The sequence below is a fragment of the Danio rerio genome, chromosome 12 (assembly GCF_049306965.1).
Source record: "Danio rerio strain Tuebingen ecotype United States chromosome 12, GRCz12tu, whole genome shotgun sequence".
Lineage (NCBI taxonomy): Eukaryota > Metazoa > Chordata > Actinopteri > Cypriniformes > Danionidae > Danio > Danio rerio.
The window spans coordinates 19,026,992-19,053,317 of record NC_133187.1 but is presented as its reverse complement, the minus strand read 5'-3'; the positions used below and the strand labels follow the sequence as shown (position 1 = coordinate 19,053,317).

Genomic DNA, 26,326 nt, shown 5'->3' with positions numbered 1-26,326 from the left:
GAAAAAAGCCTCCATTCCACCTTTTATAAATCCTGAGTTCCCCCTTTTGCAAAACAGGACGATATGTCACAAATAAGAAAGAAAAAAGGCCAGATCCTAAATTGATCTTTTTTTTAAAACAGCAGCATCGGGATTAGTCCAGTGGTACTTGCATAAATGCCTCATGCACTCCTGCAGATTTGGACTTCTTCATTTTCTCGATTGCCCTCTGCAAGTCTTCCTGCCTGATGGGACGGATGAAGTCTTCCTCTGGACTGTTATGGGATAGAAGAAAATTGTATTTTATGAAAAGATCATTCTTTGCTCAGGGTCTGCACCCTTCCCACAATTGAAAAATGCAGTCATTACTGATGTTCTGATAAAGCATGGGCCGGTATAAGATTCTGACAGTATAATAACCTTGGATAAAAATTATCACGGTTTCACGGTATTGTGATTACTGCTCTACAATTTAAAACAGCATCTTAACAATTTAAAAAGGCATCTTTACAATTTAAAACGAAATCTTTACAGTTAAAAAAGGCATCTTTACAATTTAAAACTGCATCATTATAATTTAAAATGACATCTTTACAATGTAAAACGACATCTTTACAGTTTAAAATGGCATCTTTATCATTTGAAATGACATCTTTGCAGTTTAAAATGGCATCTTTACAATTTGAAAATGACATCTTTACAATGTAACTTGGCATATTTACAATTTAGAATGGCATGTTTAACATTAAAACGGCATCTTTACATTCTAGAACGGCATCTTTATAGTTTAGAACTGCATCTTTACAGTTTAAAATGGCATCTTTATAATTTAAAACGGCATCTATACAGTTAAATACGGCATCTTTACATTTTAGAATGGCATCTTTACAGTTTAAAATGGCATCTTTATAATTTAAAACGGCATCTATACAGTTAAAAATGGCATCTTTACAATTTAAAATGGCATCTTTACAGTTTAAAAGGCATCTTTACAGTTTAAATATGACATCTTTACAGTTTAAAATGGCATATTTATAATTTAAAATGGCATTTTTACAATTTAAAACGGCCTCTTTACAGTTTAAAACAGCATCTTTAGTTTAAAACGGCATCTTTACAACTCCCCAAGGCACCCAACATAAAGGAAATGACGTGCCGAAATCATGACAAAAATTGTGTGATCTGACCAGAGCTTCACTTTAGTTTGAACACTTTCTAAAATTTAATAACAATAACAAAAAAAAAACATTTATACAGTTAACAAAATTTCTACATGATGGTTTTATAGAACCTTTTATAATAAACCCACTGGAATATATACTTTTTGACTTGTATAATTGTCATGTTATGTGTTAAAAATAACAGTTCTCTGAAAGCCTCATTCACACTATGAGCAACTCGCAGCGGCAAAGCAACAATTTAGTGAGCGATTTCTGGTGACCTCTGTCTACGCGAGTGACAGTGACTGTTGGGTGCGTTTTAAGCGACGCAACAAAGTTAAGAATCCTTCAACTTTATGCAAATGAAGAGCGACGGCCAAAAGGACCATCAGTAGAGCTCACAAGATCCTCTCTCAGCTCCCGCAGAGGCCCATATTAATCTCCATGCTGTAGACCTACACAGACCTGCGTTTGCAGCAGATCGCCACCCAGATTGACAGGCAGCTACAAAGTTGCAGCTGATGTGAATGAGGCATTACATTACATTGAGGTCTTACCAAGTAATGTAATTTGGTTCTTTTTATTGATTTTTTTTTTCTGTTCAACACCAAATAGAACCTCATAAAGGTTTATGAAAGATGAAGGGTGAGTAAATAAAGACAAGTTTTTTGAAATGTTTACCTTTCTTGGTGAACAAAGTCACGCACACACAGAAGAGCAGCATCTCGGCACATCTCTCTAAGGTCACTTCCAGAAAACCCATCAGTCTGCTTTGCAATTTCACTTAATTCCACAGCGGACTCCACCTTCAGAAAAAGAAAACGTGCTCTTTCAGCACTAGCAACTTTCAGTCATCGGACACATTTTCTCAATACTTATGGCCCGCTTCCATTGAGTGGTGTGGTACAGTACACTTTTACGGCCGTTTCCACTGTTAAAAGGCATACCAAATCAAACCGTACCACTTTTGCGGCACCCTTTCCAAATTTCCTATTGGATTACAGAGATGCGTCATTCGCCTGCACACCAAGCCAAAATGAAAACAAAGGAACCGTCATGTTTTAAATACACAGCTGAGACATTACACCGTAATATTATATACATGTAATAAAGAGCCGTGGTCAACCCGAGCTCAAGCAAACCTTGTCGTCGTCTTGATGAAGAGCCACAAAGCCTAGAAGAACAAAATCTGCTGTGCCCTGTTGTTGTTTTTAACAGTGCGAGCAGTTTCACTTTGTCTAGAGAGCTCAGGATCTCGTCTATATTTGAAATAACAAACTTTTTAAGCTCATATTAATAATCTGCTCATGATTATTAAAGCACTTTGATATCCAATCCTGTCAGAAAAGAGCATATGCGAGGATGAAGCGTGACAAAAATCAAAGGAGAACCCGGAAAAAAAACAGCAGCAAATGATGCGTCAGCAACCTGAAACATGAACAAACTGCCATGTTTAACTGTTATCATCACCTCTTGGACGATTATGAACTCGGAAGGGTGGAATCCCTTTCTAAAAATGTGCTGCTGAAGATTAAAGACACAGATTAGAGGTTTGCACTGACGGTAGGCTATATTTCCTGTTGTTTTTAAACCCGAATAAGGACTAAATGTATGCTGTGTGTAGTTTTTCTGTAAATGGTAACATATCAGAGACTGTAAGTGTCTGTATGTGTTCATATACAGTGCATTAATTAATTTATTTTATATAATCGCAGACGTTACAGTAGGCTATTTTGCAGTGTCATTGATCTGCAGTTATAATCAAATCATGTTCATAGAAAAGTAAGTAATTAACATTTATACAGAAGTATTTATGTGTATGAAGCATCTGTTTTGTGAGAAGTGCTTCTAATATGATATGTGAATGACCCATACAGCTTTACTGTAGACATTTCCTCGAGCGAAAATGACGAAATGAGACTTCCTAACCCTAACCTCCAAAAGAGTACTATTGGTATTGGACTAAACAGGATCAATTATCATTGTTTTGGCACGAAATGCATTCAATGACTACATCTCTCAAATTTCATGAATTCTTTTCTCACTCAGACACAACAACAACTGCCAAAAATCTTTATATGTACAGGACGTTTTGCACATGCTTGCATACTGTTTTCAAAACTGTTAAACTTGTGTTCAAAACAATAACATAATGCAAAACTGAATAAGACAGCAAAATTCAATAGCAATAGTTTATTGAAACATGTTTCAAATCTAATAATGAAGTATAACCAGCAGATTAGTTGATCAGATGCTGTGTATACAAATTCTTGTATTTTGGAATTACTTAGTGCGAAAAAAATAAATAAATAAACAACTTAAAATATCGATGAATTCTGCATCATGTCTGATTCATTCCAGTGACATATATTGCAGTTGTAAACAGAGAAGTGTCCTTGTTTTACACAAGACACCGTGTAATGCTACATATTGTTAGGGTTTTAGGTCATTGTTTTGTGGGTGATGGTGTTTTTCGGCTGTCAACCTTTGCTAGTGTTCTAGAAGAATAAGTTTATTTGAGACCTGAATAAAATGTTTTGGTAGTTGTAGTGCATTTTGAATGTGTAATGAACTGCTTTGCCAAACTAAAAGTAGGTTAGGAGGATTGTATGAAGAGTTTTGCAAAAGTGACCCAAGTATTGAGAAATGTGTCTTAGCGTCTGTAAAACAAACTATAATATTACAGAAACTCACGTTCTCATTCTCCAAGATCAGCTTCAGGATGTCCTTCCTCTGCCTGACATTCTAAATACACAACAAATACTCATTTATCAGTAGTACTTCGACCGAGTTTAATGATTCAGAAGTGAAATAAACATTTTTATTTAAAGAAACCTTGCATTTTTTACAAGTCACCTTGAGTTAAACAGTCAAGTTTTATCATTTTTGATTCCATTTAGCCGATCTCTCTAGGTTAAATCATTAAATCAGATTAGACTGTTAGCATTTCTCTCAAAAAATTCAAATAATAGTTTTGATCATTTTCTTATTTAAAGCTTGACGCTTCAGTAGTTACATCTAGGGTTGTCACAATACTAGAACTTAATACTAATTGGTACTGAAATTTCAAAAACGTCCATTTCCCGTGAACATTTGAGCACTGTGGGGCACGTTCCTAAACACTGCCAATCCAGTGTCCCTGTATCTGTCGTTTCGATCAGTAAATAGCTGTGATTTTGGTGAACCGATGACTTTCACGACCAATCAGTCATTTCTGTTGAGCATGTGAACCCAATGGCAAATCAGTGCTATTTAGGAACGTGCCCCATAGTGCTCAAATGTTAGCGGAAATGGGTCGTTTTAAAAATTTCAGTACCGATTGGTATCGTATTCTAGTATCATGATAACCCTAGTTACATCGTGTACCAAGACTGACAGAAATAAATGACAAAGTATAGTTCCTAGCTGTATCAGTCTAGAAAATAGCAATTTTTTTTATTTTCTGTCTGACTTAGTAGACAATGTAACTACAGAAGAGTCAAAATTTAAATAGGAAAATTATCAAAAGTCTTCTTGCATTTCTTTAAATGAGAGGTATAATGTGAGCTAATAATATGCCAAAACAATCTGATTTGAACTGTGGTAATTTGAATTATTAACAATTGTAATTTAATAAATCAGAATTTTTATATGCCGTTAAAATTGTTTTAAATTTGAACTTCTTCATTTGAATTTGATAACTTGAATATTGTACATCTGAAATTTAAGACAGAAGAATTTTTCAAGGTAGAAATTTTTATATACATATTTTCAAACTTCAGATTTTTCTGGTGTGAACTCACAGACTGCAGATATTGGGTTTGTAAAAATACAGTTTCAAGCTTTCAAGATGAACAAATTCAGAACATCAAATTAAATATCCTAAAATTCGAAACCAGAATTTCAGACTGTGAAATTCATATTCGGCAGAAAGTAGGTCAGGGGTGATCAACAGAGAAGAGTAGACGATCACCGAAAAGTTTGTTTAATAAACATACATGCTTCAGTGAAGCAAATTTATATATTTAATTCAATAGCATCTCATTCGTTAATCAAACTTATTTGTGTCTTCAGTGTTTTGAGAGATAAAGAGCCGATTCCGACCTATACTATACCCTCTGATGGGTTACAGAACTAACATGAGGACATTGGGAGATTTGAGGCTGATTTAATAAGTTTTAAAACGAATACGTTTTTCTACGGTTACGCTATCCGTCCACACTATGCCAGAGTTTTTTCAAGAGCCGAAAGTGGAGCATTTTGGAAACGCTGAAGAGGCCGTTTTCAATCTAAAACGCTGCTGCTTCGTCTCAGTGTGGATAGGGAAAAATGGAGACGGGGCTGCAAACATTTACCTATCTGATTGGGGCTTTCCCTCAATATTAAGTAGCCTAACGTTACACATAGTTCAGCCCTGCATCCTCTCCTTGTAAGTTCAGACTTTGCAAGTTGGATATGGAAAACAGACTCCCGAAGACACGGCTAAATCTTCAAAGTTAACAGTTTATAACCTCATTCACATCACCCTGGCTACGTTGTTTCACTTTCTCAACAATAAAATGAAAACATGATTTAAGGAACTGCCTATTTTCAATTTAATGTTAACACCTTAACAGACAGCAGAAATGTTGAGGCATTGTGCTGCATTTATGAGCGTCATCTTCACTGTGTGGATATTTACAACAAAACGGAGCCTATAACAACTGCCTCCTTGCATTTTCAGTGAAAATACGAAACATACCCACTCTTTTGCAGAATATTAGTTTTAATAATCGATAATGGCCATTATAAAAGTATAACATACAATAAGTTTATACATTATAGGAAATAAAGGCAAGTGATCAGTCAATATACAGAATGTACGTGGTTACATTAATTATTAACTTATCTTTGCGCTCAGCCAAAACTCGTTACCTAAGAACAACAAGTAATAGATTCAAAAGACCAAAGTAGGGGAATATGTTGTTAGATAAAGACAACAAGATGAATGAAATATCACGTTTAACAAATATAGTGAGATTAGATCCAGCGGGAGATGCTTGATGAGCAGTCTGACGAGCACAGCTCTCATCTGGGTAGATAGGCTGCAGCGCATGCCAGAGAGTGTGTGTGTGTGTGTGTGTGTGTGGTCACGTGATGTGCGTTTTCAGTGTTTTGGTGTGGACAGAGAGCTGTTCAGAAACGCTGGGTAAAACGCTAGTGTGGACGCGGATCGTTTTCATTCTAAAACGCTGTTTTAAAACTAAAACGCACTAGTGTTAACGGGACTTTAGTTTGAGTTTTCGGTGATTATCTACTCTTCTCTGTTGATCACCCCTGACACACTTTCTGATGAATTGGAATTTCACAATTTGAATTTCATAATCTTGAAAACTTGAAACTGTATTTTTACAAACTCAATATCTGCAGTCTATGAATTCAGAACACAAAAAATTGTGTTTTGAAAATGAAAATGAGTCTATAAAAATTTTGCCTTGAAAAACTCAGTTGTCTTAAATTTCAGATGTTCAATATTAAAGTTATCAAATTCAAATCAAGAAATTCAAATTCAAGACATTATTAACAGCATATAAAAATTCTGATTTATTAAATTACGATTGTTAATAATTAAAAATAACACAATTCAAATTTAGATTGTTTCGGCATATTTTTAGCTCCATAGAGATGCTACTGGTCTAATCTGATTCAATGATTTATGCTAAGCTAAGCTAAAAGTGCATACAGGGTTCGCAGAATTAGTTCAAAAATGGTAAAACTCAACTTAAAAAAAAAATAAATTAGGCTATTTCCAAGAAAAAGTGAACCACATTGAGCTAATATCAGTGGACTTACAGGCTGATTGATGTGGAATCTTGTAGGCATCCTTCGGAGAATAGCAGAATCGAGATCTTGTGGCCGATTGGTGGCTCCCATTATTATGACCTTCGTGCAAAAAAACGACCACAACACATCAGATGGGTAAAGAAACTTACGCAAGTAATCAAACTATTAAACTTCACAAGAATTGCACAACAAACACAAACAGATGCTCGATTGTACCTGGCAGTTGTAGTCAGTATCGAGGCCGTCCCATAAGCTCATGAACTGAGCCTTCATCATAGCCGTGGCTTCATGATCTGAACTTGAGCGATTCCTTAAAAAGGAATCTAAAACATGAAGAATATGTGTTACTTCAAAAATATATATATGTTACTAAAAAAAGCTTTTTAAAATGGGAGTATAAGTATGCTAGTCTTAAGGATATCTATAATAAGCTAGTGTGCTTCAAAACATTGACAAAATTTGCATTTATGTCAAACGTACAGCCTGCAAATGGGTTTATTCCGACCCGCGAAATGATTCTGTAAAGCAGGGGTGTCCAAACAGGGGGTCCTGGAGGGCCGGTATCCTGCAGATTTTAGCTCCAACTTGCTTCAACACACCTGCAAGGGTGTTTCTAGACTGCCTAGTAAGAGCTTGATTAGCTAGGCCAGCTGTGTCTGATTAAAGTTGGAACTAAACTTTGTAGGACACCGGCCATCCAGGACCAGGGGCCTCATGTTTGTTGCAAGTTTGTTCTCCGGAATTAACAACAAAAGAAAAAAATATAGTGGGGAGAGTTTAGCTAATTTGGTTAACACAGTTGGGTCTGAACATCGCACCGAGTGAATTAAAAAAGAAATAGTGTGATTTATAGGTGTAAAATGTTGCAGCATTTATATCAGTCTAAGTGGCGCAGCTCGTAAGACACAGAATATTATATTTTGACACGTTCGAGCATGAACTCGGTTCGAATCCAGCGCCTGATGAACTCTTTCTTCTTTTTTCCCCCGCTACATATCAGATTTTGCCAACTAATTATCACGAGAAAGACAAGTAGGAATCATTAAGAAGTTTGTGCATCATATTTTATTTGCATATTTATTGAATGGAAATGTTTCTGATTCACGCATGCAAATTTATCTTCAGATAGTGCCTTTAAAGCAATGTGCATGCGGTAGATCGCTTAGATTACATTGGGAAAACAGGCGACCGCTGCAAATTGTGCTTTAATGTTTAGCTGGTCAACTGTATGGTATGAAAACCTTATTTACCTGCTAGATGAACCCGTCTACTACAGCTGCCATTGCAAGGCTCAGACACTTTGTAGAGAGGAATTTAACACAACTGCCTCTAGGAGTCGCCAATGGAAATATAACAGACACGCACAAAAATTGTGCGTACGCCAGCCAGAAAGCTGCCGTGAATCTGCGCACATTCCCACGTTCAGTTCATCGTTAGTAAACCCAAACGTGAGTGATTCTGAGCGTGAAACCTGGTGTACGCAAAGTTTTTGTGCGTACGCAGTGTTGATACATGAGGCCGCATGTCTGTACATCCCTGCTGTAAAGTATAAAATGAGCTGCTATTTTTCGATAAAAGATACTGCTGTTCCAATTGTGTTCTTTAAATGGCGCAATAGCAAACTGTTAATTTCATCTAATCCAGTAGCCTGAATCAGCATCGGTTTGACAGCCTTCTCAGACAGAAAGACCACATCTATGCCCTGCCATACCCAACTGAGGTGTTCCCACAATGAAACGTAACTATTTTACGTTTTGTCAGTTTAGTGGCTAATTCCTACAGTTCGGATTCAATTCGAGTTAGGTTGTATCAAAATGTATGATATAAAAAGAAGGCGTGGCATCAAACCACTCCCCTAAACCCAACCGTCATTGGTGGATAAGCAAACTGTACTAAATTGTACGGATGAGATCGTATGAATTCATATGAATTAGCCACTAAATCAAAAAGTTAAGAATTGCTGTGAGAGTGTTTTCCTCAGGCTCCGGCTTTATGTTTTATGTTGATCGTATCAAAACAAAGAAAGCAATCTGAAGTTGTTGTTTAAGGATATATATATATATATATATATATATATATATATATATATATATATATATATATATATATATATATATATATATATATATATATATATATATATACACCATACTGGTCCAGCCCACTTGCAATAGATTTTCCTCCCCTGAGCTAAAATGAGTTTGACACCCTTGGCGTAAATGGATAAACGATTTTTTCACCTCAAACTTCAGTTTCTAATCAAATCTTCTAACCAATCAAATTCTCTCTTGTGTCTGATATGTCCCGCCCCCATTTAAGAAGTTTCACATTTGATGCACTGGATCTCAACCACGGTCAATAGCAGAGCTGTAATAAAAACAAAATTCTTTTGGCTGTTTTTAAAAAAAGGGAGGAACTACTTTCTTCACTTTTCAGTTGAGATTACGTCAAACATTGAATGAAAGTGCACATTTCAAAGCACTTCACAGTGCCTTTAAAACAGCCAAAAAGCTCTAATTTTGAATAAATACAGATGTTCCATAAACCTGCCATGCTAAACTACAACATTAGGAATTAAATATATGCATTTACCAATCTCATCGATGAAGATAATGGAGGGCTGTAGCTTGATGGCCAGTGAAAACACGGCTGCAGCCAGTTTCTGGGACTCTCCGTACCATTTGTCTGTGAGAGTGGATGGCTGCAGGTTGATGAAACGGAAACCAGCCTCTTTGGCAGTAGCTTTGGCTATGAGAGTTTTCCCACAGCCTGGAGGCCCATACAGCAACACACCTTAGAAGAAGATGACAAGAAAACCTCCTCAGATTAAGGTCTGGAGTTTCACTGTGAACTTTATGGAAACATTTTTGAGTTTGTTCTTTTTCAGGAATCAAGAAGTATACCAAATGGCTTGTTTTGACTGCAAGTGCTGTTTTCCAGGGTTTATAGTGTCCAGTGGTAAAAAAGGTATTGCAAGAAAAGGAAAAGTATCAGTTTTAAGTACTACTCGAATTATAAGTAAAAAGTAGTGCTTCTAAATATACTCAAGAGTTCTGAGTATTACATGGTGAAAGCTTATACACTACACTTTAAATTAAAAATGTAGCTTACACCAGTGCCATTTCCTTAAAATGGTATTTTTAAGTGCAAGTTAAATTATTTGCCATTTATTTACTATCAATTTAAAATTTTAAAGATTAATTTAATATAAAAAACACATTCAGGGCTAGAAATAAAAGTTATGAGCAGTTACTACACGTTTTATATTAACAGATTTATTGCATGTAAAATGAACACTAATAAAAAAAAAAAAAAAATCTGCATGCGCTCATCGGCCCTGCACGCACTGCTTGACATGATTGAGATGAACTGAATTAACAATAATAACTGTGCTGTAATATTTGTAACTTTAGGTGGTTTCTAAAACTAAATCGGTCAGTGTTGTTTTCATTCTCTTGTATCCAGACCTACATTTTCGCAGCTGTAGCACCCTGTCATCGGAACTGAGTGATTGACAGCTGATATTAGCCAATCCATTCAGGTTCTGTTCTAGCGCATTGTGGGGTTTGTTTACTGCAGCAAGTTGACATGACAACTGTTTTAAACCATTCCTGAATGCTGCGTTTGGTGTTTTTAGGTGCAAAGATGTATATTGCGTGACAATGCCTGCACATGTGGTAAACATTTTGCTGTGAAAACTGGTCACATAACATCAATATTATGCACTCGCACAAATGCTACCAAATATATTTTGAGGTCGCATAGATAAAATTTCAGGCGCATAAGCGACCAAAACAGTCACAGTTTCGAGCCCTGACATTACATTAATATATGCACCCATAACAATAAGGCAGGTTGATGCGTTTACATCAGCTTAAATCATAACCATTGCAATTGCATTATCTACCAGAAATAGTACATCATCTGGGTAACATTGCAATACTCAATTTCAACATAGAACATATTAGGGCTGCACACAATATATTGTTTCAGCATCGGTATCTCAACGTGATCATTTGCAATATTCACATCTTAAGATATGCAATGTTGAGTCTGGACATACCAAATGATCATTTGCATGTGTTTTTGAGGCCTGTGACTGTATGAGGATTTTAAAAGCATTCAGGCCTAAACAACTGTACAGTTAATAATGTTAATACATTTCACTGAATTATTTATAAAACAAAGACTATGCAGCATAATTTTACATTTGATTTTTCATTACTGTGCTTGAATACTGTTAGACTCCTCTGAAAAAATTTGAACTGTTTATTTTATTTGTAATACACTTTATTGCATTTACTTATTGTATAGAGATGCACTCCCCTACAGAATCTTAACTTTCTAAAATGATCATTTCTATTCAAATACAGCTATTTAAGTCATCTGGTGAATTTTGTTTATTCATTAGGCAATGTATATTGCAGGAGAACAAAATATCAGAATGCTAATTCTTTTCAAAATTGTGCAGCCCTAGAACATACTATGATTTAGGACTTAGTAGGTGCATCCCAAATCGCATATTTATGCACTATTCTATGCCATTTTGTAGTATAAGTAGTGCGTTCACACTGAAAACTCTAAAAATAATTAGTGTACTTCAGTTACCTTGATCATGCAATTATTCAGCCGGTAAAATGAAGTGTGGAATGATGGGACACTTCAAGTACTCACTAGTTGCAGCCTTGTTCACGTATCGGAAGGGGTGGAGCTTCCGGGCGCTCAATTTGTATTACATCCCCTTGTTAAGTCATGACGTATCGGTGACGTATGAAATACTGTTTCCGCTACTGGTCCACTCATTTGAATTAAGAAAATATTTGTTTATGGACACTTTTTAGTCATATCACACATTAAAGTCAACTTATAGTATACAAATCACTCAGTCTCTGGACTTGCTGCATCACAAATACCAAAGTTTTAACAATTCATAAAGAATTATTCACCTTCTGGCCATCGGATATTAGGCATAGATATATATATTGCGATCGTGATTTTACAAAGTATTACATCACTTCATAAACGTTTATTATTACCATTAGATGAGTCTCCTCATTCAGTTTCATAGAGTGCTTGAACCCATAAACCGCTTCGCATGACGTCACACTTAACAAGCGGATTATTTATTTTGGATTGTGAAAGCAAAATTCTCCTACGAGAGTGATTATACCGCCTCCCGATGCTGAATGTGGTTATACTCATGGCAGGTATTATTTGGTACTTTGGTCATTTATTTTGCTAATTTGGCAAATTTCAAACGTCATCAGGGAAACAGTTTGAATTAGTAATTAGTAAAAAGGAACATTTGTGTTCTATTTGGGACGACACTACATACAATACATATACTATACTGTTGAGTTTGTAAGTGCACAGTGCAAAGGGGAAAGAGTATATAGTGTAAAAAAAATCTAAAGCAAATCGGCACACTGCCACTTTAGCTCTCAAAAGTCCCTTAATATCACAATGTTTCAACCTACATCGTCTTCATCAGGTAAAACTCTAAACAATCAGGTAAATGCTATGTATATGTGCCTGTTTAATGGCTTGTTGGCTGATTGTGGTGATTGATTGCAGGTGTGATTTGTAGAGCTGTATCAATATTTCTTGAGTACTCCCATGTATTGTTTTACCTGACGAAGACCATGTAGGTCGAAACCTTGTGAGTGATATTAAAGGAATTTTTGAGAGCTAAAGGGGCAGTGTGCTGATTTTCTTTTGATCTTTTGCTACTGTTTTTTTTAATCGAGCACCTGCCTTCGAGATTTTTAGATGTGCGCACATTTCTGTTTTTTGTTTGCTTTACAAAGTATATAGTGTGCCGTTTTGGACACAGCTAGTAATTCTCTTTTCAAATACTATACTTAGGATAAATAGTATGTGAATTGGGACACAGCAAAGTACTATAGACAGAAGCTATTCAAAAACAAAAATCCACTTTGCGTCGTGGCATCATCACCTCGGTTGTATATTACTTTTTAAAATAACTGATGTCCCTTTTTCAAATTAGCAAGCATTTTTGTGTTTAAAATAGATGTCTAAACATAAACAGCTTGGCTAACACAAGGCTAAACTTGGTCTTTCAGTGAAAATCTAACATACAGTTGAAGTCAGAATTATTAGCCCCCCTTTGATTTTTTTTTCTTCTTTTTTTAAATATTTCCCAAATGATGTTTAACAGAGCAAGGAAATTTTCACAGTATGTCTGATAATATTTTTTCTTCAGGAGAAAGTCTTATTTGTTTTATTTCAGCTAGAATAAATATTTTTTTATTTTTTAAACACAATTTTAAGGTCTAAATTATTCCCTTAATTTAATTTAATTTATTATTAGCCCCTTTCAGCAGTATTTTTTCAGATAGTCTACAGAACAAACCACTGTTATACAATAACTTGCCTAATTACCCTAACCAGCCTGGTTAATCTAATTAACCTAGTTAAGTCTTTAAATGTCACTTTAAGCTGTATAAAAGTGTCTTGGAAAAATATCTAGTCAAATATTAATTGACTGTCATCATGGCAAAGATTAATTAATCAGTTATTATAAATGAGTTATTAAAACTATTGTGTTTATAAATGTGTTAAAAAATATCTCTTTTAAACATAAATGGGGGGAAGAATAAACAGGGGGGTAATAATTCAGAGGGGCTAATAACTTTGACTTCAACTGTATGTCTCAAAATAGTCCAAAATTAGACTAGTCATCAAATATTTTGGACTGAATATAGATATTTCAGTTTATTTGATTACTGACAGCCCAAATATACCCTTGTTTTAGCTAAGACGTCTATTGGATGTCTATTAGATGTAAACAAGATTGTTTGGTGAGTGGCATTATACCTTTGGGTGGCTGAAGAAGTCTGGATCCTTCAAACAGATGCCTTTTCTGGATTGGAAGTATAACGGTGTCTTTCAGTTCAGTAATGACTTCATCCAGACCAGCAATGTCATGCCATGTAATCTGTGGGCACAGAGAAATCATTGGTGGAACTTTCGCATAATTAATAAGAAAAAATGTGATCTAGAGACAATAAATACAAGTAAATGAAGTCTTAAGGAGGAGACATCATTCCATACCTGCATTGTCAACGGATCCACAAGATGAGCTGCAATGCTCATCTCATATTCAGAAAGCTTCACATTCTGCACTCCAATTTGCCGCATGAGTTTCTCTGCCTGTGAGAGGACAGTAAAGCTTATTATCGACAATAAAAATATGACTTACTGAAAACATATCAAAGATTTTATATGCAGAATTCAAACCTTTTGTTATAAGCAAAACACCAGGGTCTGTTAAAGGGATAATCATCCAAATATGAACATTACTTACTAATTACTCACTCTCGTGTGGTTATAAACCTTCATGAGCTTCTATCTTCTGTTGAACACAAAAGAAGATACTTTGAAGAATGCTGAAAACCTGTAACTACTGTACTGACTTCCATAGTTTTTCTTACTATGCAAGTCAATGGTAACAGGTTTTCAGCATTCTTTAAAGTATCTTCTTTTGTGTTCAACAGATTTTAAAAATCAAAAAGGTTTGGATCAGGTGAAGGGACAGGAAATGCTGACAGAAATGTTCATTTTTTGGTGAACTATCTCTTCAAGTGAACTTCATCATGTCGTCATCAAGTAACACAGAACAGACTACACAAGGCTTTATGCTGAGATGTGCTCAAGTCAAATTAGTTTTGTTATTTGATTAGAATTAGAAATAAAAATAAAGAATTAGTTTAGCTTAAATACAAATTTCAAATATTAACTACTGGCTTATTACCTGTTTATTATTAAGATATTGACTGTTTATTAGTACTTATCAATGGTGTATACTAGTGGTGTATAACACATATACTGAACTACCTCAATACATGGGGGCTTTATAAATGCAGCAAACCTTTTGGAAGCATTAAAAATGTCCAAAAAGATGTCCAAAATCTTTACACGCAATGACCCTGAGACTTTTTATAGACTGCATGTCACTGATGAGAAAATGAAGGATGTCCACTGTATGATGATTAAAATCACCAAACAGCCTTAAACAATCACTAAATGGAACAAATGAAGAATGGAAGGGAGGACCGAACAAAGGAAGGACCAAACTAATGAACGAAGGAAGGATTCAAGGAAAGACTGAACAATGTAAGGAAGGAAGGAAAGAAGAAATTAATGAATGACTGAACAAAGGAGCTAATGAAGGAAGGAACAAAAATATGAGGGAGCGAACAAACGAATAAATGAAGAGAACAAAAGAAGGGAGGAACAAAGGAATGACCAAATGAATAAAGAAACAATTTAAGAAAGGACAGAGGAAGTAACAAACAAAAATATGAACGAATGAGTGAATAAGTAAATGAATGAAAGGTGCAACGAAGGAAGGAACAAATGAATGAAGAAAGAATTAAAGGAAGGACTAAACAAAGAAAGAAAGGAAGAAACAAACGAACAAGGGACCTAATGAAAGAAGAAACAAAAATATGAATGAAAGAAAGTGAAAAGAAAGGACTGAACAAACTAAGGAAGGAAGGAAGGAAGACCTAATAAAGGAACAAAAATATGAATGAACGAACGATTAAAGGAAGGACTGAACAAACTAAGAAATGAAGGAAGAACGAAAGTAAGGAAGTAAGGACAGAAGAAAGGAAGGAAGAAAGGAACAAAAATATGAACAAACGAATGAATGTAGGGAAGAATAAAGGTAGGAACAAATGACCTAATGAAGGAAGGAACAAAAATACAAATGAACAATTAAAGAAAGGACTAAACAAACTAAGGCATGAAGGAAGGCAGGAAATTAGGAAGGAACGAACGAACAAACAAAGGAATCAGCAAACTAATGAACAAACGAACGAATGACCTACTGAAGGAAGGAACAATAATACAAATGAATGAACGATTAAAGGAAGAACTGAACAAATTAAGAAATGAAGGAAGCAAGAAAGAAAGTAAGTAAGGACCGAAGGAAGGGAGGAATAAACGAAAATATGAAAGGACAAAAGAATGAATGAATGAATGAATGAATGAATGAATGAAGGGTGGAACGAAGAAAGGAACACATGAATGAAGGAAGGATGCAAGAAAGAACTAAACAAACTTAGTTTTAGTTAATGCTTTAATAGTGAGAATTGTACCTTAACATAAAGTCTAACCAAAATATATTTTCAGTATTGTAATGTAAGAGAACATCCTGATGTAATTCATGTTGCTAAAAGCGATGTATGATTATTTCATGATAAAGCATATTTCAGACTAAAGACTACAGTAGTCAACGCTTGAAGTGGATCACTTTTATTTTTCTTTTCAAAATTGACCAGAGACAAGAATGGGTGTTATTGAATAGTTTTAGGACAACTTTGATAAAATCTTTTGATCCACTTTAAATGTTGACTACTGTATACAAATCTGGCTAATAGTGTGAACTATACACCCTTTTCTTTAAAGGCACACTCATGTACACAACTGATGCTGAAATCAAACACCTTACCTGTTTTTGTGCCTCAACCTTTTGTTTTCTTGTTGGATCGATAGCATCAACCATCCACTTTATTGTAAAATAGGTGACAGCGCCAAATATTGTGAGACGGAAGAGTAAACCTATGACCTCATTCCGGCCCAAAGGGCGAGTTATGTTTTCTGTGGGAATTTCTTTCAAAACCATCTTCTCACGTTCACCTGCAAAAGACGATAAAAGTATTATTCAGAATCTAGACTTCTTAAAAGAGATGGACTTATGACAGTATGAAACATTTGCAATAAATGTTGCTATTCACATCCAAGTATGTTTCAGCATTAGACATGGAACGATAACAGTTTTCAAGGTAGTCCACGGTTTGGAAAAGTCAAGGAATTAAAAAAGCCAAAATTTTCTGCTATGCTGTTCCGAAGGTAAGGTAAGAAGTCAATGATACAAATAAATTATTCAGCCTGACATGTTTACCATTCCAAATTAATTTAAATGTTTCTCAAAATAAAATATATTGTGTTTAAAAATGAATATGTTTTAGTTTTTACCCAGACATAAAAAAATAATTATATATATACATATACATATATATATATATATATATATATATATATATATATATATATATATATATATATATATATATATATATATATATATATATATATATATATATATATATACATACACACACCATACTGGTCCAGCCCACTTGCAATAGATTTTTCTCCCCTGAGCTTAATATATATATATATATATATATATATATATATATATATATATATATATATATATATATATATATATATATATATATATATATATATATATATATATAGTTGAAGTCAGAATTATTAGCCCCCCTGTATTATTAGCGCCCCTGTTTATTTTTTTTACCCAATTCCAATTTCTGTTTAATGGAGGAAAGATTGTTTTAGCACATTTCTAAGCATAATAGTTTTAAAAACGTATTTCTAATAACAGATTTATTTTGTCTTTGCCATGATGACAGTAAATAATATTTTACTTGATATTTTTCAAGGTATTTCTATACAGCTTAGTGACATTTAAAGGCTTAACTAGGTTAATATAGTGAACTAGGCAGGTTAGGGTAATTAGGCAAGTTATTGTATGATGATGGTTTGTTCTGTAGACTATCGGAAAAAAATTTAGCTTAAAGGGGCTAATAATTTTGTCCCAAAAATGTTTTTTTTTTAAATTAATAACTACTTTTATTCTAGCTGAAATAAAACAAACAAGACTTTCTTAAGAAGAAAAAAAAAATATCAGACATACTTTAAAATCGTCATTGCTCTGTTAAACATCATTTGGGAAATATTCAAAAGAGAAAATAAAAAACAAAAGGGGGCTAATAATTCTGACTTCAACATATATATATATATATATATTTATATATATATATATAAAAATGGGATTTTTATCCAAGATTATCATTCTGTCAGAATCTTGGCCCATGTCTAGTCAGTATGACCCATATTTGTGTTCATGGTCACTTTAAAACACAAGTACACTTTTCTATGTGTATTTTTATCAAGTTCCTTTTTATTGTTATATGTTTAATTACAAGAAACTTAAAACAAATGTAGATGTTTACAAATATTTATAACAATGTATAAATTAAGAGATGTAAAAACGTTCCTTTTACAACGCTTAACGTTACTCGGTCCCACTGGGTAAGTTCACACACTTGGGGTCTTCATGTCCACGAATTATGCCCACTAGAACACTTGGGTCAAATACTAAAAATAGGCAGTGGTGGAAAAAGTACTAAAAAATCATATTAAAGTAAAAGTACCATTACTTGAATAAAAATGTAGTTGCAAGTAGAGTAAAAGTATCTGTTGTGAATATTACTCAAAGTTTGTGTAAAAAGTGGACCTTTCAAAAGTACTTAAGAGTGGAGAGTATGACGCTGTAAATGCATTTATATGTAATTTGTGCATGTGTGTAAAAGTAACATTGCTGTAACATCATAATATGTTGATATTTGGTTGATTTTAGGTTAGCCGTTGGACACTGAAGTCGGCCTAACATTGGCTTCTGATGTCAACCCAATTTTCATAACCAAACAAAATGCAACGTCCCCATGGCGTTGGGGTACAACGTCAATCTGGCTGATGTTGACATCTTGTGCCTGATGGGTGGTTGAGGACATTTCGGTTATCATGCAGTAAACTCTTCTGTGGGTCATTTTGGACATTTTCTTGGACTCTTTTAACAAAGTTTGCTTAATTTATAAATTACTCATGTCTCAAGGTAGTTCAATATGATGCGATTTACCTTCTAATTTGATTGGTCATGCAGGTTGAAGGAAAGTAGTGGAGTTAAACTACCAATACTTCACTAAAAATGTATTCAGGGAAAAGTAAAAGTATGCTTTTTTTTTTTTAAACTACTAAGTAAATTATCATTTCTGAGAAAAACTACTTGATCACAGTAGTTTAAGAATTTGTATTTTTTTACTTTACACCACTGAATATAGGTCAATCAAGTACACAAGTGGTCAAGTGCAAAGACCGCAACATGTAGGTAATGGGACAGGCCCTGTGTGACAGCTACATCCTCAAAGCATTCAGTAAGCTCCGTGTCCTTGGGATGAAAACTTTGGGACGAATTAACGTTATCTCTCTGCCATGTTAAAATAAATATAGTAACTAATAATAAACTAAAATTAGATGTCCAAGTTTCCTGCAGATCACTTCAAATAAATACACCGCAGAGCTCCGCTGTCCCTGCGCAAAATTTAAAAACATTAACTGTTATTCGAATTTTAGTCACACCGTCAATAATAATTTGACTAATTTTCTTTCGTTTTCATTTTTGGTGAATAGTTATTGAAGCTTTACTGTGACCTTCCAGTGTCTCTAAAAAATACATCAAACAGAGAATTCACTTACCAGGAATGTCTATTCTGTTGGGTCAAGGAAATACTGGTTTAACAGGCAGACTCCTTTTATTACATCCGTTTATTGTCAGCGGTCAGAATTTTAACTAACGTTAAACACTGTCATCCCACCTCTTCATTCTTCTTCTTCTTCTTCTTCTTCTTCTGCTTCTCTTCTTCTTTTACGATTTAATGGCGGTTGGCAAACCTGCTTGGGTGCATTACCGCCACCAACTGATCAGAAGTGGGCCACATCGAAAACAAAAAACACATTTAAAAAAAAATCTGAATTCAAATCTAAATTTAGACGTTTGCTAAAATCATTATAATATTGAAACTCACAACAATATTTACAGTTTTATACATATAAAATATAATTTATTGGGTAACTTCAGTTTTAATGAGGCTATTCCAAACAACAATACCTAAATGTCAACTTATCAGAATATTATTGACCTTTAACTAAAAAAACAAAATAATAAAAAAAGATCTGTGCTTTGTATTTTATTTTGAAACCATGACATTTAAAAATAAGTCTGACACATTTTATGTACAAATGGGAGTCCTGTTGTCATCGCCAGTACTGTCAGGATCCAGCCCTGTCACTCTGTCTGTGTTTAATGTCTCTTTGTTTGTTTTGTGTATTAGCACATGGTTGTCTCTTTTGTTGTGTTGGCCATGTGCTCCCCTTGTCCTGCCTCCTTGTTTTTCTATGCCTCGCCCCCTTATTTAGTCCTTGTTTGTCTAATCATGTTCACCTGTTCCTCGTGCTATCTACTCCCTTTATATTGAGTTAATTTTCCATTTGTCTTTGGAGAGAGGGCGCCTTGGTGGTTGGAGGGCGCCTTGGTGGTTGGAGGGCGCCTTGGTGGTTGGAGGGCGCCTTGGTGGTTGGAGAGCGCCTTGGTGGTTGGAGAGCGCAATTTTCGGAAGGTCGTTTGTTTTGCAAGTTGGAGGGAAATTTAAATTGGATAAAAATGTTTATTGAAAAAGACTGGCGGTTGTGCACAACAGCTCTGTGAATGGATCAGAAGAAGGTAGGTGAGGAGATATGAATAATAATGATGATTGGTTTGATAGTAGTGGAAAGGGAAGGTGGGGAAATGTTAGCATGAGTGATAAAAACAATAAACGAGTAAGAAGTGAAGATGGAGAAGAGTCTGAAATAGAGGATGAAAGAATGGACTCTTTTCAGAAAGAAATAGAGAAGTATGAAGTAGTGATAAGGTTTAAAGAAACAAACCAAGAAATTATAAAGAAAGCAAACCCATTTGGGTTAACAACTAGCCTGGCAAATAAAATAGGACAGATAGAGTACGCAAAGATCCTTAATGATGGTAACCTACTAATAAGATGTGCTGACGCTGGGCAAATGGAAAAAGCCCTAAAAATTAAGGATGTGGTCAAATGTAAGGTGGAGAATACAGCTAGGGTGGGAATGGGAAGGAAATGTGTAGCTAAAGGGGTGATCACAGGAGTATCATTAAGTATAACAGAAGAAGAAATGAAAAAGAATATAAAAGGAGCAAAAGTAGTGAATGTTACAAGAATGAAAACAACTAGAGATGGAGAAGCTAAAGACAGTAAAACCGTGCTATTAGAATTCGATGAAGTGGTAGTGCCAAAGAAAGTATTTCTTGAATTTGTAAATTATCCAGTGAGATTGTATGTACCAAAACCATTGAGGTGCTATAACTGCCAAAGATTTGACCACACAGCAAAAATCTGTAATAGGCAAAGAAGGTGTGCAAGGTGTGGAGGGGATCATGATTACGAAAACTGTGGAGCAGGCGTTCAACCAAAATGTTGCAATTGCGGAGGTGCTCACAATGTGGCATTCAGTGGATGTGAAGTCATGCAGAGGGAGACAAATATACAAAAGATAAGAGTGGAGAAAAAAATCACATACGCTGAAGCGGTTAAAGTGTCAAGAGAAAAGAAAACCAAAGAAAATGAAGTGGTTATGGATTCTCAACAGCAAGACAATTCAGAGAAAATCTACGTCAAAAATAAAAGAACTAGTAACGTTTATAGCAGGTGTGATAAATAGTACAGCAGAAGTCAAATCAAAAAATGAGAAAATACAGCTGATAGTAAAAGCTGCTGTCAACCATCTTGGACTAGTAGAACTGACATGGGAAGAGGTAAGGAAAATCCTTACAAATCAGTCGAGTCAGGAAGCATCATGTATAGGGTAGTAATATTAATGGTTATAATCTTACAATGGAATGCTAGGAGCATTTTTAGCTAATGGACAAGAGTTTAAACAATTTATGAATGAGTTAAATGAGGAACCAGATGTGATGTGTATACAAGAAACATGGCTAAAACCAAATTTAGATTATGTAGTACATGGATATTCAATATAGTTAGAAGAGACAGAAAAAGTGAGGGAGGTGGAGGAGGATGTGCAGTTTTCATGAAGAACGGGATTCAGTATAGAGTAGTGGGAATAGGTGAGGAGCAGGAATACATAGTAGTGGAGGTATGGGAAAGATGTGGGGTAATTAGAATCATTAATTATTATAATCCATGTAAGAAGTTGGATATAGAAAAGTTATTAAATATTGAGGGACAGGATAGTCACAAAGTAATATGGTGTGCTGATTTTAATGCCCACAGTTCAATGTGGGGTAGGGCATGTACAGATACTAACGGTAAAATAATAAAAGAACTGATAGATGAAAGAGAGTTGGTGTGTTTGAATAATGGTAGAGGAACTAGAATAAATGTAGCAACAGGAATTGAATCTGTCTCAGATTTAACATTAGTATCTTCTTTGGCGGGAAGTTTTAAATGGGAGGTGTGGACAGAATCTACAGTAGGAAGTGATCACTACCCAATCATAAGTTCAGTAGGTGAGAGATCGGAAGTGGGGTTAGAGTATAGAATCCCTAAATGGAATTTTAGTAAAGCTGACTGGGAAATGTTTACAAAAATCAGTTGTGAGTTAATGATAAAGATCGAAGTTCATGAAGATATAAATATAGTAAACAATCAAGTTACAACAGCAATTATTAGGGCAGCAGAGGAAGCTATCTCAAAAAAGGAAACCAAAAGAAAACGGAAAACTGTGCCATGGTGGAACGAGGAATGTTGGAATGCAATAAGAGAAAGAAACAAAGCTTTTAGATTATTAAAAAGAACACATAATATGCAATACCTCATTCAGTATAAAAAAGCTCAAGCAGTAGTCAGAAGAACAGTACGTCAAGCAAAGAGAACAAGTTGGAGGGAGTTTTGTGAGGATATAGGAAGAACTATACACCAATAGGAGAAGTATGGAGAATGATAAAAAGGATGGGAGGAGACAGAAGGCAGTGGGAATACCCAGTGATAGTAAATGAAGAAAAAATAGCAACGTCAAATAAGGAGAAAGAAGAGATTATAGCAGAAGCATTTGTTAAGGTGCATAGTTACGAAAATTTATCAGAAGAAGGGAGGAGGAGAACAGTAACAAAGAATCAGCATTTTCATAAGATTAACAAGAAGGAAGAAACAGGAAATGAATTAGATGATCCGTTTACTTTAGCAGGTGAGAGCAATTAATAAAGCAAAACCTACATCCTCAGGAAAAGATCAAATATGTTATTTAATGCTAAAGAAGTTGGAAGAAAGGTCAATGTTGACGCTCTTGGAGATGTATAATAAGATATGGAAGGAGGGAAAGCTACCCAAAATCTGAAAAGAGGCAACAGTGATTCCAATAAGGAAACCCGGTAAAGATCCAACTAAAGCCACAAGTTATAGACCAATAGCACTTACATCAAATCTTTGTAAAATAATGGAGAGAATGATCACAGAAAGGTTGATGCATGACCTGGAAAAACGAGGATTATTGGATAAATGTCAAAGTGGATTTAGGAAGGGAAGGAGTACAATTGATTCAGTGATTAGACTAGAAACAGAAATAAGGAAGGCTCAAGTAAATAAAGAGAATGTAATAGCAGTATTTTTTTGATATAGAAAAAGCATATGATATGATGTGGAAGAAGGGGCTATTGATTAAACTAAATGAGTTGGGAATTGGAGGGAAGTTATTTAACTGGATAAAAGATTTCCTTTCTAGATGGAAGATTCAGGTTAGAGTAGGGACGGATGTGTCAAATGTATACGAAGCAGAAAATGGCACGCCTCAAGGGAGTGTGATAAGTCCATTACTGTTTATTATAATGATCAATGATGTGTTTGCAAAGGTACCAGAAGATATAGGTAGGTCTCTATTTGCGGATGATGGCGCTTTGTGGAAGAGAGGAAAGAATATGGAACATATAATTAAGAGGTTACAGGAAGCAACTAATAGGGTGGTAGAGTGGGGATATGATTGGGTGATTAAGTTTTCTGTTGAAAAAACTCAGTCGGTTTTCTTCACTAGGAGAAGAATTGCAGAGGAGCTTAAGATACAGATGTACGGAAAAGATATAGAGGGGGTTGGGAATTTTACATTTCTAGGAATTAAGATAGGCTCTCGTTTAACATTTGTAGACCACATTCATAAAATGGAGGAAAAATGCAAAAAAGTAATTAATGTAATGAGATGTTTGAGAGGAAGGGATTGGGGTGCAAGCACACAATCACTGTATAGAATTTATGTAGCTTTAATAAGGTCAGTGTTAGATTATGGTAGTGTAGTGTATAGTTCAGCAGCCAAGTCAAACTTGAATAAATTAGAAGTAATTCAGGTGCAGGCACTGAGAATATGTAGTGGAGCTTTTAAGACAACACCAGTGTCAGCTATTCAAGTGGAAATGGGAGAATTGCCACTGGAATTAAGAAGGAAGCAGTTGATGGCTAATTATTGGGTAGGTTTACAAGGGCATACAAATACACATATCACTAAAGCAGTATTACAGGATAGTTGGGAAAATGGGAAAAGTCACAAGGAGAATTTTGGTCGGTGTGGAAAAATGGTGTCAAAAGAATTGAGTGTTTGATATAAGAATAAGTTCTACTGTCATTTATCCAGAAATTGCTCCATGGAGGTTAGTTTGGCCAGAGGTAGACTGGTTTATATTAGAGAAAAAGAATGAGGCAAGAGAAAGCATAAATCTGGAAAAAATATTTAATCAAAGGGTCGAAGAAAAATACAAAGAGTACACACAGATTTTTACAGACGGAGCAAAGAACCCAGAAACTGGAGTGTCTGAATTGGGGTAATTATACCAGCAAAAGAAATTGAAATCAATAGAAGGACATCTGATAATGTGGGAGTGTACACAGTGGAGATGCTAGCCATGCTAATAGCATTAAGATGGGTACAATTGACAGGGCAGGACAAAATTTTGGTATGTTCAGACTCAGCATCAGCTCTTGAAAGTCTAGGATCATTTTCTTCAAGTAGACAAGATATCTTGTATGAAGTACTCCAGTGTATAACTAAAATAACAAGTCAGTAAAAGGAGGCAAGATTTATATGGGTTCCAGGTCATGTAGGGATAAAGGGAAATGAAATGGCTGATAAATTAGCAAAAAGGGCATTAACAAAAGAAAATGTAGAAATGCAAATAAGGGTTAGTAAAGCAGAAGTGAAAAGCCTAATATGGGTAAGAATAAATCAAAAGTGGCAAGAGAAGTGGGACAGAGAAAAGAAAGGAAGGCATTTGTATGCAATTCAAAATGCTGTTAAACACAAACGAGTCAGTAGAGGTAATAGGCGAGAAGAAATAGTGATAGCAAGATTAAGATTGGGTCATTGTTTATTAAATAAAACACTTAAATTGATACGAAAACATGTAACTGGATTATGTGAGGGATGTAGTGAAGAAGAGTCAGTAGAACATGTGATACTAAAATGAAAAAGGTTTGAAAAGCAGAGGGAGGAAATGAGAAAATATCTAAGGGAAATGGGGATTTAGGAAATAACATTAAAAAGTTTACTAAGTACAAAGGACAAGATTCAGACCAGAATACTTATAAAGTATCTGAGAGAAACAGGTGTTTATGATAGGATATAAAATAAAAAAATAATTTAAGTTATAAGGTAAAGGGAATATATTTAAATATAACCAAGTAGTGGAAGTAAAAGTAAGGGTTATTATTGTTATTATGGTATTAGTGTAAATAATAGTATTCGGTAGTTTTTTTTTCTTTCAATAAGGTTGCTGTAATTTTCAATTTTATTTCTGTTTGCAGCTCAAGACTAATTTCAAGTTTTCATTTTGCCATTTTTGTGATCCTTAGCCTCAGTCTAGCCCTAGTCTTTAGTTAGTTCTTTATTTTTTTTAAATTCCTGTTCCTGTGTTTTGCTTTCTGTTTTATTTCTAGTTATAGCTTATTTCTTTAAGCTTTTTGTTTTAAGTTTCAGTAGTTTCATGTAGTTCCTTATTTGTTTCATTTTTTTGTTTTGAGCTCTTATTTCCCCGATCTTAAATATTTCTCATATTTACTTAGTTCTAGTTTTTTGCTTGCTCTTCTTTTTAATTTTCTTGTTTCCCCAGCCGTCTAGTCCTGTTGTGTTGCATGTGTCACTTCCCTCCTGAGTCATCGCTGGTTGTGGATCCCCTTCCCTTGATGATCGATCTGTTTGCCTACCCTGTCCCCAACCAGAGGTTCGGCTAGCTACCTATTGACTGCTTGGCCTGAAGTTTGGAATTCCCCTTTCCTGACCAGCCTGTGTTACCCTCTAAAGACACTTCCCTTTGTATCATCCTGAAGTCCTAAGTCTCTTCCCCTCACCAGCCTGTTCTCCTGAAATCGTCCTGCACTATTGAATGTCCTCCTGCATAGCCTTGTTTACCTCCTGAAAATAAACCTTGTGTTCTTTTGTCAATTCTGCATTTGGGTCCTCCTTGCCTACCATGACAAGAACATAATTTCCTTCACTTTATATGGACTCCTGGCACTTCAGGCAAGAAGGTTTTTTTTTTTTTTTTTTTTTTTTTTACAAACACTTCACAAACATACAAAAGGGAATATGAATTACAACAGAAATCAGAAAGAGCTTTATAGCCAGGTTTACACATACAAGGAATTTGGTTTCGCAACTTATAGTGCAACATAATTACAGAAACAGGAAAAAAAAAG

General features: G+C 34.9%; 1 protein-coding gene across 1 annotated transcript; it reads right to left on the bottom strand.

The window, feature by feature from the left end:
* Window positions 1–107: 107 nt before the first annotated feature.
* On the bottom strand, window positions 108–19,470 carry atad1b (ATPase family AAA domain containing 1b). The gene is given in 10 exon segments (NM_001024421.2): window positions 108–254; window positions 1,821–1,945; window positions 3,834–3,884; window positions 6,951–7,040; window positions 7,158–7,264; window positions 9,534–9,734; window positions 13,779–13,899; window positions 14,016–14,114; window positions 16,420–16,607; window positions 19,317–19,470. Coding segments are annotated over 9 exon segments (1,089 nt in total). The 5' UTR covers window positions 16,594–16,607; window positions 19,317–19,470; the 3' UTR covers window positions 108–133.
* Between the last annotated feature and the right edge of the window lie 6,856 nt (window positions 19,471–26,326).